At 40.5% G+C, this 11,973-nt stretch overlaps 1 protein-coding gene across 1 annotated transcript; it reads left to right on the top strand.

Moving 5' to 3' along the window:
* Window positions 1–5,562: 5,562 nt before the first annotated feature.
* On the top strand, window positions 5,563–11,118 carry med28 (mediator complex subunit 28). Its single transcript, XM_052045539.1, has 4 exons — window positions 5,563–5,756; window positions 7,277–7,343; window positions 9,605–9,717; window positions 10,645–11,118. Exons 1-4 carry the CDS (start codon window positions 5,598–5,600, stop codon window positions 10,840–10,842), a joined length of 537 nt encoding a protein of 178 aa, XP_051901499.1. The 5' UTR covers window positions 5,563–5,597; the 3' UTR covers window positions 10,843–11,118.
* The last annotated feature ends 855 nt before the right edge of the window (window positions 11,119–11,973 follow it).

Raw genomic sequence — 11,973 nt, 5'->3', positions numbered from 1 at the left:
TGGCTGCACAGCTTCCCTCAGCCTAGAGATTTCTGTATAACAACAGGCTCAATAACCAACAACTACTGTTGAACTTGTTACCATAGAAAAATGTCTCAGCTGGGGAGAGCTATGCAGGCCCCACAGGCAATCTCTCTTTACCAAGCCTCAGTGTTGCAGGAATCCCAGTGTAATACAAGGATTCTCAACAGGTTCCTGGCACTGCAGCATCCAGCAGCTGGGAAGGCAGGGGTTCAGGCCAGTTTGCAGTGTACAACACATGAAGTTCGGGGTTTGATACTGATCAAAAATCAAATGGCATCCTGGATAAAGTGGAAGGGAAATTTAAAAGAGAGGTAAATACCATATGGCAGTATATAGCAGTATTAAACTTTTAATATATAAACATCTTTTTAAAAATCTACAGTACACAGCATCTTTGTATTTTGAAACCTATTTGAATTTGTACATCTAGCTGCAGCAAATAGTTAGGAAGATAAGTGGCAATATTGGCTTTTAATGCAAGGAGGTTGGAGTTCAGAAATAGAAAAGTGTTTTTACAATTTGTACAGTCTCTTGGTGAGGCTGCACCTGGAGCACTGTGTATGGTTTTGATCCCCTTGTATAAGAAATGATATAGTAACATTGGAGGCAGTCCAGAAGTGTTTCACTAGGCTAGTTCTTGGGATAGGAGTGTTGTCCTATCGCAACAAATAAAACAAAAAGCTAGATCTGTATTCTTTGGAGTTTAGAAGAATGAAGGGTGATCTTATTGAAACATAAGATCCTAAGGAGGCATGATAGAGTAGACGTTGAGATGTTTTCACTAGTGGGAGAGTTTTGAATGCAGGAACATGGATATAAGATAAGGGGGTGGTCATTTAAATGTTAAGTGTTTAGCAATTTCTTCTCATAGAGGTTTTAGATTTTCAGCATCTGCATATTTTTTGGTTTTCATGGAATCAACAGGCACTGACTCCATTAGATGTACAATATAGCATAAAGACCATGGAGCAAACCCTTCATTTCATTTTAAAGTAATGCTCTCCATTATTGCAATAGATTCACTAAATAATTCCCTGTACTGTTAATTGTAGCCTTTAAAAATAATAGAATGAAGTAAAAATGAAAAATGTTCTGTTACTGTAATAAAATAGATTAAGGGACTCTAAGAAATATTTTAGGTGATCCCATTTGCACCAAGTTACTTTGAAGGGCAGATTTTGTTTATCTGCAGGAACACCCAAAAGATGTTTTATTGGTAAGATGATCACACAATGTGGTAAATAATGTAGAGGGCGTGTTTTCTTACCATACTTTGAGGGTGCTTCTTCCTCAAGGTACATGGAGTAACTGCACAGGTGGTGCTGCGGAATATCCAACATCCGCCTAAACCATTGGAACAAATGCAGATTTGTTATTGTTTCATCTGAAGAATGGTACCTTTTACTCAAAGGATGGGATGGGGAACAGCCACAGAATACAGGGAATACTGAAGAAGATAGATAATTTACACTGAGCTTGAGTGCATTGGGAAATTTATGAATGAAATATGACAAATCTTCACTTGAGAAAAATTAGCTTCAGCCAAATTGTGAAGTTGAAGATTACCATTATTAAAATAGATAGTGGAAGAACTATGCATATTAAACTGCAAGAAGTGGTTGAAACATGTGCCTGGAAGCTGCTGTCTGTTTTTGTTTTGGACAATTTTGACTGGCTTCATTCTGCGGTTGTATATTTGTTTTGTAATTATAAAGCTCTGGTTTCATTTAGCAAGAAGAATTCCCAACAGCGGAAATTACAGAGGTTGTGGGGAAAAGACTACTATCTGGAACTCTGCTCAGAGCTGTTTGTGCAAGGTTTTAATTTAGATCAAATGATAATTTCATGGGAGATGAGCATTGCAGCTCGAACACACCTATCTTTTCCAAAATTTCACAACACACCTATTTATTTGTGACAACAGACCATTGTGAAGTGACACACTGAGAAAAACTGGTATAGACTTCTTTTGGATGGATAAGCTAAACTGAGGCAATGTGTCTTCTTTATGTTTCTCACAACTAAATGAAAACCAAATTTTGGAAACTTCAGATGTTCAAGCAATCTGTCTGCATGTAGCATGATCTGAATAACATTCAGCCATGTGCTTCTAAGTGTTAAGAAATATTCAGATAACTGCAAGGCAATGATTATCTCAAACAATAGAGGGTCTAATAATTTTTCCCTTAACATTCAATGGCACTATCATCTCCAAATCCCCCACATTAACATCTTGAGGTCACCATTGACCAGAAACTTATTTGGACCACTTGCATACATACAGTGCTAGCAGAGCACGTCCAAGATTGGGCATTCATGTCAAGTGACTGTTCCTCACCGTCTGAAACTGTTCTCCACTCTAAAAGGCACACTTAAGGAAATACTGTACAATTGCCTGGATTTCCATGAACAATCAAGAATCTCAAAGCAGCCTGCTTGTGTGACCCTCTGCCCTATCCTAAACATCACCAGTGCAGTCAGTACAAAATGCCCTGAGGCATTTTGCCAATACTACTTCAACAGCAATCCCAAACATGACATTTTCACCTAGAAGAACGAGGCAGCAGATACATATACATACCATAATGTTCACATAATGTTCAAGAACTTCAAATAGAGCAGTATTGTAGCTGAAACTTTAATACAAAAAGATGGTTCCTCAAGGATTGGTGCAGTAACACCCATATTCTGTGCATGAAGAAAAAGCTTGCACCTTCCTTTTTCAGTATTTATAGTTTTTTCTGTGTTTTTTATTTGAATGATCAAATAATCATGCAGGTGGAAATAAACCATTGAATGCATATCTCATTATACTCATTTTATTGGATATTCTGAAATCAGTATGAAAGCTGGAAATGATATTCAAGTGACATTGGATCTGCATATCAACAATATTAAGTGAATGGAATAAAGTAACTTGCACATAAACACAATTACCCATAATGCAATCAGTGCTAATTTACAATATTAACCAAATGGACTGGATTTTCAGTAATCTGTGCTTAATCTCATAATTGTAGAATATGTTGGCCATTGTTACTCTCTGTCAACATTCATTTGTTCATTTCCACTCTGCCCTCCTCCATCTGCTAATCACCCTTCCTCATCTGGATCCACTTATCACTTGCCAGTTCTTCCTCCACCCCTTCTCCTCACCTCTTTTTCTGGCTATCACCCCTCTATTCTTTCAGTCCAGATGAAGGGTCATGAACAGAAATGTTGACTGTCCATTCCCCTCTATAGATGCTGCCTAACCCACTGAGTTAGATACCCTCTCTCTTCTTTCCGTAGGGATCGCTCTCTCCGCTATTCCCTTGTCCATTCGTCCCTCCCCACAGATGACCCTCCAGGCACTTATCCCTGCAACCACACTAAGTGCTACACCTGTCCCTACACCTCCTCCTTCACCACCATTCAGGGCCCTAAACAGCCCTTCCATGTGAGGCAGCACTTCACCTGTGAATCCAAGGGTGTCATTTATTGCATCCGGTGCTCCCAGTGCAGTCTCCCTGTCACGAACCAGCAACAAAAGAAACACACTGAGCATGATTCAGTGTTAAAAACTATTTTATTAATTACTACTTATGATAATACGTAAAATAAAAGTAAAAATGTTAGTATGTTAGAATTCAAAAATGTTAAACCTCGAACGTTAACCCCAAAACTAAACTCTTCGTGTGTGTGTGTGACAAAGTCCCAAACTCCAAGTTCCGGAATGGTTCTTAAAGTTCAGTTCCGCAAGCCATAAGGTGAAACATGAGCAAGGGCTTCTTCAACAACCACCATTGTCTGAAGATAAGACGTAGACAAACATAGAGAGAGTAAATACGAAATCCAAATGTTCCACGATGGAACCCAAATGACACTTCAGTGTTTACTCGGTAGTGACTTCCTCACCCCGAAAAGCATCCGAATCGTGGTCGTCCACCCACAAATACCTGTTTCCTTCTATAGGTCAGCAACAAAGTGAACTCCACCGGATTACTTCCAATTTCCAGACATGGATTTCAGTGGCAGACACAGTTATTGTTTCTCATCCATCGATAGAGAAACTAGCAGGCTAGTGTCTCTCTCCCTTTCCTCTCTCTCTCTCTTTCTTCTTCTTGAACAACGTCATTACGTCCTTTATCTTCTATTGACGTAAGCACGCCCCACACACACATACACACACACTCTCTATCTTAAAGGGACTTTCACTGAGTCCGTAACATCCCCTACATCGGTGAGACCCGATGCAGATTGGGTGACTGCTTTATTGAGCACCTTCGTTCCATCTGCCATAAAAGCATGGAGCTCCCGGTGGCCATCCACTTCAACTCCACATCCCACTCCCATACCAACATGTCTATCCATGGTCTTGTCTACTGCCACGTTGAGGCTAGACGTAGGTTGGAGGAACACCACCTCATATTTCGCATTCGTAGTCTCCAACCTGACGGCCTCAACATCAATTTCTCTAACTTCTGGTAAGCCCTCCCCTTCACCCCCCCCCCCCCCCCCCCACTTCTCTCTTTTTTCTCTCCTTTGTCTTCTCTCATTCCTGAGGCCCTCTTTCCCTGCCCTCATGACCTGCCTATCTATTCCCCACCTCCTTCTCTTGATTACATGGTGCACTGCCCTCTCCTACCGGATTCCTCCTCCTTCAGCCCTTTGCCTCTTTTACCTGTCACCTCTCAGCTTCTTACTTCTCTCTCTCCCCCCACACCTTCCCCATCTCCCCCACCCTCCTACTTTCTCCCTCTCACTGGACTCGTCTATCACCTGCCTGCATGTACTCCTCCCTCTCCACCCCCACCCCCACCCCCACCCCCACCCCACCCCACCCCACTCCGCCGCCGGACATTCTTATTCGGCTTCTGCCGTCTTCCTTTCCAGTCTTGATGAAGGGTCTCAACCCGAAACGTCGACCTGCTGAGTTCCTCCAGCATTTTGTGCGTGTTGCTCCATATTCCAGGATCTGCAGAATCTCTTGCGCGACTTCCTCCAGCAGTTTTGTTTTGCTTCACTTGTTTTCTTTTCGAACGGAATTTGTGAACAATGCTTAAATTCATTTGCTATTGCTGTTATAGTTATTCTATCACTGGCAAGAATGTTTCTTTTAATATAACGCCATTGTAGTTTTGAACATCATTTATCAAAGAACCTTATGAACCGAACCGGTAACCAACATGTGTAGTGCAAGATCCCACAAACCCTTTCTAGTGATATCACTTAGAGGTTAAATATTTGGCAGGGCCATAATAAAGAGTAACTGCCCTCATGAAAAATTGACGACACCGGGGCACGGCGTTAATACTGTAAATCGCCGGGAACGAATAGTTGTACCACCTGCACACGATCATGACAAAAGATAAAAGCAAACAGTAATTGCTGATACATTCACTAGCTAATCAAACCCTTTTAAAAATGCTTTTCCCATTGAAAAGTCGCAAAGCGTAGATTATCCTTGTGAGCAATATGTATATAGTTGAACAGTTGCACACAGCCCGCCTGAAGTTGGAGCTGCAGGAACTCCGGGCTCTGCAGCAGCAGCAGTAGTAAGGAGCCGCGCAGGCGCGCTGAGGCTCCGCAAAATGGCCGCCTCCCTCTCTGGGATGTTCTCGCACCCGCCGCAAAACCCGAATCCGCCGCCCCCTCCCGGGGCCGGGCCCGCACCCGGGGCCTCTGCGCCCACCGCCGTGCCGGCGCGGCCTCCCTCTACCCTGGTGGACGAACTCGAGGCTTCCTTTGAGGTAACGGCGGCGCGGGAGGGTCGGTGGTTTTGGGCGAGGGGAAGGTGGCTGCTGTGTCTCGGGGGGGGGGGGTCCCCGGGGGGGATGGGTCAGTGCAGGGGGGGTCTCCGGGGGGTGGGTCAGTCCGGGGGGGGGGGTCCCCGGGGGGTGGGGGGTGGGTTAGTGCGGGGGTGGCGGGGGATCCCGGGGGGATGGGTCAGTGTGGGAGTGGCGGGGGGGGGGATGGGTCCCCGGGGGGTGGGGGATGGGTCAGTGCAGAGGGGGTGGTGGTGGTGGGCCCCTGGGGGGGGGGAATGGGTTTGTGTGGTGGTGGTGGGTCCCTTGGGCGGCGGGGGGGTCGTCCCCGGGAGATCAGTAGGTGCATGTGTGCTTTTAGCAATACTTTTAGCAATCAGTCATTCATTGTATTTGCATTTATTGAGAAAAAAATTAATGAGCTGGAGTTTAGAAAGGAAAGGATGGATGCATGTAAAAGTGATGTTTTATTTGTGTAGAGATCAAAATTAAGGCGAAGATAAAGTGAACAATTCCGGAGAAACTTTTGTACTAGAAAATTGATTTTCTTTTTTGATAACACTTTAAATGTGTGCAAGATCATTGGCCTCTTGACATATTGCCTTTGTTTCTATTGACGTCAGGCCAAATTTGAAAACACATTCCACCCCAAAAAGTAAAAGTGTGGAAATCATTTCCATGTGGAGTGGTTGAGGTATTCCTCTTGGGAGCATTTAAGAGGAAACTAGATAAGAATAAGTGAGAAGAGTGTTAATAGTTTCTTTGGCACCACTTCCCACCCTGCAACCTCTACCAACTAGAAGAATAAAGACAGCAAACGTATGGGATTGCCACAATTAGTTATCCTTGAAACCACACAGAATTTTGACTTGGAAATAAATCACCATTCCTTCATCATTGCTAGGTTTGAATTCTAGAATGCCTTACCTAACAGTAATATGAAATACATTCATCTCAAGGATTGCAGCAGTTCAAGAAGATGGTTCACTCTCTCCTTCATGGGGGCAATAGAAATGTTAGCCTTGAAGTGATGCCCATGTTGAGTTTGGTGGCGGGGGCTTTGGTAGGGCAATTCCATCAGCAAAGACCATACTACTGTGTCCTATTTATCATCGCTTAGATTCCTTTGTATATCCTATGTCTTCATTCTTGTTTGCATTCTGCTCACAGTTTAGGTTGTCATGTTCATATATTTAAAACCTCTGCTTGGAAAAGTTTCTTGTTTCCATCCACTTTTCCCACAAGATTTTATTACACTTTTGTGTGTTTGCTGGCTGTTCTGTCTATTTAATGATTTCCCTTTTATAGATGTGCTCAGCTTACCCCAGTTAAAAAAAGCTACTTCACAAGTATTTTGCTGACATCTTTTGTTACTTGCTATCCACAGAATCCCTGACCTTGAATCCTACTTCATTTCTAATCTGATAGAAAAGTGTTCTTGTGCTAGATTGTTTCTGTTAACTTAATTTGGAAAATTCTAAGTATTAATTGTGAGTTTCTTGTAGGCATGCTTTGCATCACTGGTCAGTCAAGACTATGTGAATGGCACAGATCAAGAAGAAATTAGAACAGGTGGGAAACCTTGGAAGAATGTATATAATGATATAAATGATATGAGGTGTATTGAATTCTGTGTTTAAGCAATAACTTTTATTTGGACCTAAAATGATTATGAAAGCTCCTTCTCTAATGGATTACGTTCTGGCAGAGACATTTTTCCAAACGTTTGCATTGTTACAAAGGTGGAACGAACTGTTGTAACAATTATTTCAGTTATCCTGCATACATAAAGCAGAAGCTAATATGTAATTTTTCTTGATTATTTGCTTTGCTCAAGTATTGATGTTAGCAATGGCCTCATGATTAGCAAAGAGGTGAGACATGAAATGGAACATTTGCACACTTGGTAGCATGCAGATAACAAAATTTGAAAATTAACCTTGATATTCTAACTGCAGTCTGCCTAATGAGGGAAAAATATTTACTGATTAAGCATTACCTCATTTTTGTGCTCCTTGAGACAACTTATAAAACTCGGGACATATTGACTTGGATCTTGCTGGATCTGATTTGCTGCCTGGCATCATGCAGACATACAAATTAGGAGCAGGGGTAGGCCACTTAGCCCCCCCCACCAAGCCTAAGATCTTAGCTGATCTGACCTAACTGCTGCTCCGCATTTCTGTCTGAGTGTGGTAACCTTTCACTGCAACGTTTTAAATGGTGCTGTCTTATTTTTGAACAATAATCCTTAGTTTTAGATTCTCCAACAAGAGGAAACTCCTCTACACATCCACCCTGTAAATATCTTATAAGATTTTGTTTCAATCAAATCCCCTTCACTTGTCTATACTCCAGCTTTAGAAGCCTAGCCTGTCCTAACCTCCTAAGACAACCCTCTCATTCCAGGTATTTTAGTCTAGAAAACCTTTTTTGAACTGCAAATGAATTAATGTTCTTTCTTAAATAAGGGGACCAATACTATACCCAGTAGATTTAGTCTTGTTTATGTCCTACATAACTGACGCATAACATCCTTTCTTCTGCATTCAATTCTCCTAGCAATAAGCAATGACGTTCTGTTCAGCTTTCCCAATTACTTGCTGTACTTGCATATTAACCTTTTGGAATCATGCACTGGGACTCCCAGATCCCTCTACATCTTAGAACTCTGTAATCTCTCACCATTTGGATAATAAGCTTTTCCAGTTTCCTACCAAAATGGAGAATTTCACATTTTACCCCATTTGCTGGATCTTTACTCACTCACTTAACCTTTATTCCTTTGTAGCCTCCTTAAGCCCTCCTCACAACTTACTTTCGTACCTTGTGCTATCAGCAAATTTAGCAACCATATCTTCAGTATAAACTGTAAAAAGTTCAGGCCCCAGCCATCTCATGCTCACCTGGTGTGGATGTATAGGTGGAACTTCGTTGGTTTGGGATCTTGGAGGCTTCAGCCAAGGGTTAATTAGGTCTCAGTAGCTACTAGACCTCAGCTGCATATTTCTGAGGTCTTGTCTTCAACTATCCTTGACAGAAGGCAAAGCTGGAGGTGGAACAGTGGAACCAACAGTGGTATCAAAGAATTTAACAGCTTTTAAATGTATGATTTTCTGTGACATTTAAAAATAAAATTTATGTAAATAATTTAAGAAGAAAGTCATTAGGTTTATAAATGTCATTAAAAGCAAACAAAACCACTTACAGGTCTCTAAAATGTTAAACTAAAATAAAATTTAAAGAAAGAAACCCTTACCTTTTCCCATTGTGCAGGTTGAGAATCCCCATTTAGATGAATAGGGCCTCTGATCTTAAAACAGGTCTGTGGGTGAAGTCCACTAATGGCATGTACTCAGAAATGGTGACATCTTGACACAGTAAGTCTGGAACTTACTTTGTTGCAAATGACTGAATGCTTGAAGTTGCCTAAAAGGGATTTTAATTGTACTCTAATGATTTTAATAATTCATAAGTGATTTTGTATCTTAAGTAGCTTGTTTTTAAAATAATTTTAATGCAAGTTTTTAAAAGTCTCTTTGGAACATCTGGCTGCAGCCAGGAAGACTTGTCATGTTTACAGATTTTAATTGTCCTTGCACATTCAAGAAGAAAGCTGTTATTTATTATTTTAAGAAGTAAATTATAACAATGTTTGCAACATGACACAGATTTATTGAGCATATAATAGTTAAACACACAGCCATAACACTCTGAAAAATTTTAGCCAGGGAATTCAAACACATTACAGTACTTTCAGTTTAATTTTGAAGATCATACTTCTAAACAACATACAATTTTATCCATAAATGTGTTCATTTATTATGCCACAGGTGTAGAGCAATGCATCCAAAAGTTTTTGGATGTCGCCAGGCAAACAGAATGCTTTTTTCTTCAGAAGAGGCTGCAGCTTGCTGTACAAAAACCTGAACAAGTCATAAAAGAGGTAGAGAGCTTATTTTCAGTAGTTTTATAATTTTCTATTGTCTTTCTGAGGGGAAAATCAATTGAGTAATCAGCATTACGCTAAAGTAAAGTTGAACAAAGTTGGTAGATTTCTGAATCAAAGGTGATGATAGGAGTCCTCTGTTTTATTAGCCTGTATAATTGTTAAGATGTTGGATTATGCATTATACAAAAACCTGCAGAATAACTTGACAGTTGTTTATTTTGTTACCTGAAAGTATACACGGAATCCTATGAATTCTTAGTGCAAGTATATATAGCTTAGTGTGGCAGCCTGCTGTAGAGATGGTCAAGACCCTAAGTTTGGATTGTAGCAGGCTGGCACCCCACAATTTTCACAACATTGAGGTGATACAATTGGCTTTAATGTTACTAAACTTGTGATAGAGGGAGTGCAAAGGAGAGTTGGTGGGGGGACAAATACACCAGGCTCGTGCTAACATCCTACTGTCTTGTTACCCAAGTATATTACCCTGTACCCATGTAGGATAATGGTAAGAGCAGCCATTATACTGGAGAGGAATGATTGATCTTGTGCCCTCTTTCTTTTATTTGATTTCAGCTGCCTTACTGACATTGAGGAAGCTGACTTTTAGATTGGAGAAAGAGTGCAAGTGATCAGTCAGCACAAAGTGAAGCTAACAAATTATGTGAACAGTAAAACTGGCAAATAGTTGTAAGACTATCCACTCTGGACCTTGAAAAGAATAGATAGTGTCTTCTAATTAATAGAAGGCTAGAACTAGTAAGTTCCAATGATTTGCACTGCTCATCTGTTTTCTTAAACATTTTGCTTGATGTATCTTTTGTTATTTATAAATTCCTAATCATATTGTAGTCCTTCAAAGCTTAAGCATTAAAATATTCTTTTTGGAAGTGTTCTTAAAAATATATATGCATTTTGTAGGATGTTTCAGAATTGAAAAATGAACTACAGAGAAAAGAAGCCTTGATCCAAAAACACCTGAGCAAGCTGAGACACTGGCAACAAGTCCTGGAAGATATTAATGTGCAGCCCAAAAAAACAGCAGATCTCGCTCAAGGACCTTTAGCCTATCTTGAACAAGCATCTGCAAATATCCCGGCTCCACTAAAGCAAACATGAAATTTGTAAATATCAGCAAGGCATCTGGAAGTTTCATATAAACTGTTTTCCTAAGTCCCTCTTTTCCCCTGCAGCCAATTTCTCTCAATATCAGTTCCAAGTAATCCTTTGAATGAAGGTGGCTACAGTGTATAAATATGCAGTGCCTAAATCACATTGAAATTTTCTTCATTTTGACTTCAAGGTATAAATGTTTGTTGTATGCAATAATTGTATGGAAAAAAAGTTGTAATTATATTGTGAACACACTTGTTACAATAAAAATGTATAATAATAGATTCTGTATCAATTATGTAAGAATTTTGAGGAATTTCTACAATTTTCAGAGCGATGTTTGCTTTGGAATGATTTACTAGATATATCTGTAACACTTTTATATAGCAAGTGTTTAAAATGTCTTGGGAAAAGTATAGTACCTATACTTCCTTTGTCAACAGTGGAGCATTTGAAGCAGAAAGCATTTGGCTTGAAGCATTGTGTTTGGTTAATTGGACAGATCATGCTGAATATTCATTGGAGTCCTTGGTGTTCAGATGCTGAAGCTAACACAAGTCTTTGTCTTCTGCCCATGCACTGCAAAACGTAGAAGTCTGGGACTTATTCAAAGACCTTGTGTGGCAGAATATGAGTAGAGTTGATGGGACTAGGAATAGAATAGGTTGTAGGGAAAATTAGTAGGGAATGGGATTGCTCTGTGAGCCGGCTTAGACTCAATGGACCAAAATGGCCTTGTATATTGTAAGGAAATGTTATATAGGGTGGAACTCTGACTGAGCCTCCACAGCCATCCATGAGAGAAAAATCCAAAGATTTAACACTCTCAGCAATCTCTGTCATTTCTGTCCTAAACAGCCTACCACTTATTCTGAGACTATGAACCCTGGTTCCAGACTCTTCAGGTGGGGGAAATGTCCTTGCTGTGTCCAGACTGTTAACTGACTGACAGCTTTCAAAATTGTAGAACAAATAAGACGTTGCCAGTTGTGTTTACAAACACTTAGAGCTTGGTCTAAGTTAAAAACATTGTAATAAAGAGCTAAGATCTTTTCACTTTTGACAAAACAAGTTAAATGATCAAAGTGATAAAATGGGATGTGTGTGTGTAATATTTGCAGTTCTATGATCAAAGAT

Source organism: Pristis pectinata, chromosome 2 (genome assembly GCF_009764475.1).
Source record: "Pristis pectinata isolate sPriPec2 chromosome 2, sPriPec2.1.pri, whole genome shotgun sequence".
Taxonomy (NCBI): Eukaryota; Metazoa; Chordata; class Chondrichthyes; order Rhinopristiformes; family Pristidae; genus Pristis; species Pristis pectinata.
This window is presented reverse-complemented; position numbering and strand designations above follow the sequence as displayed.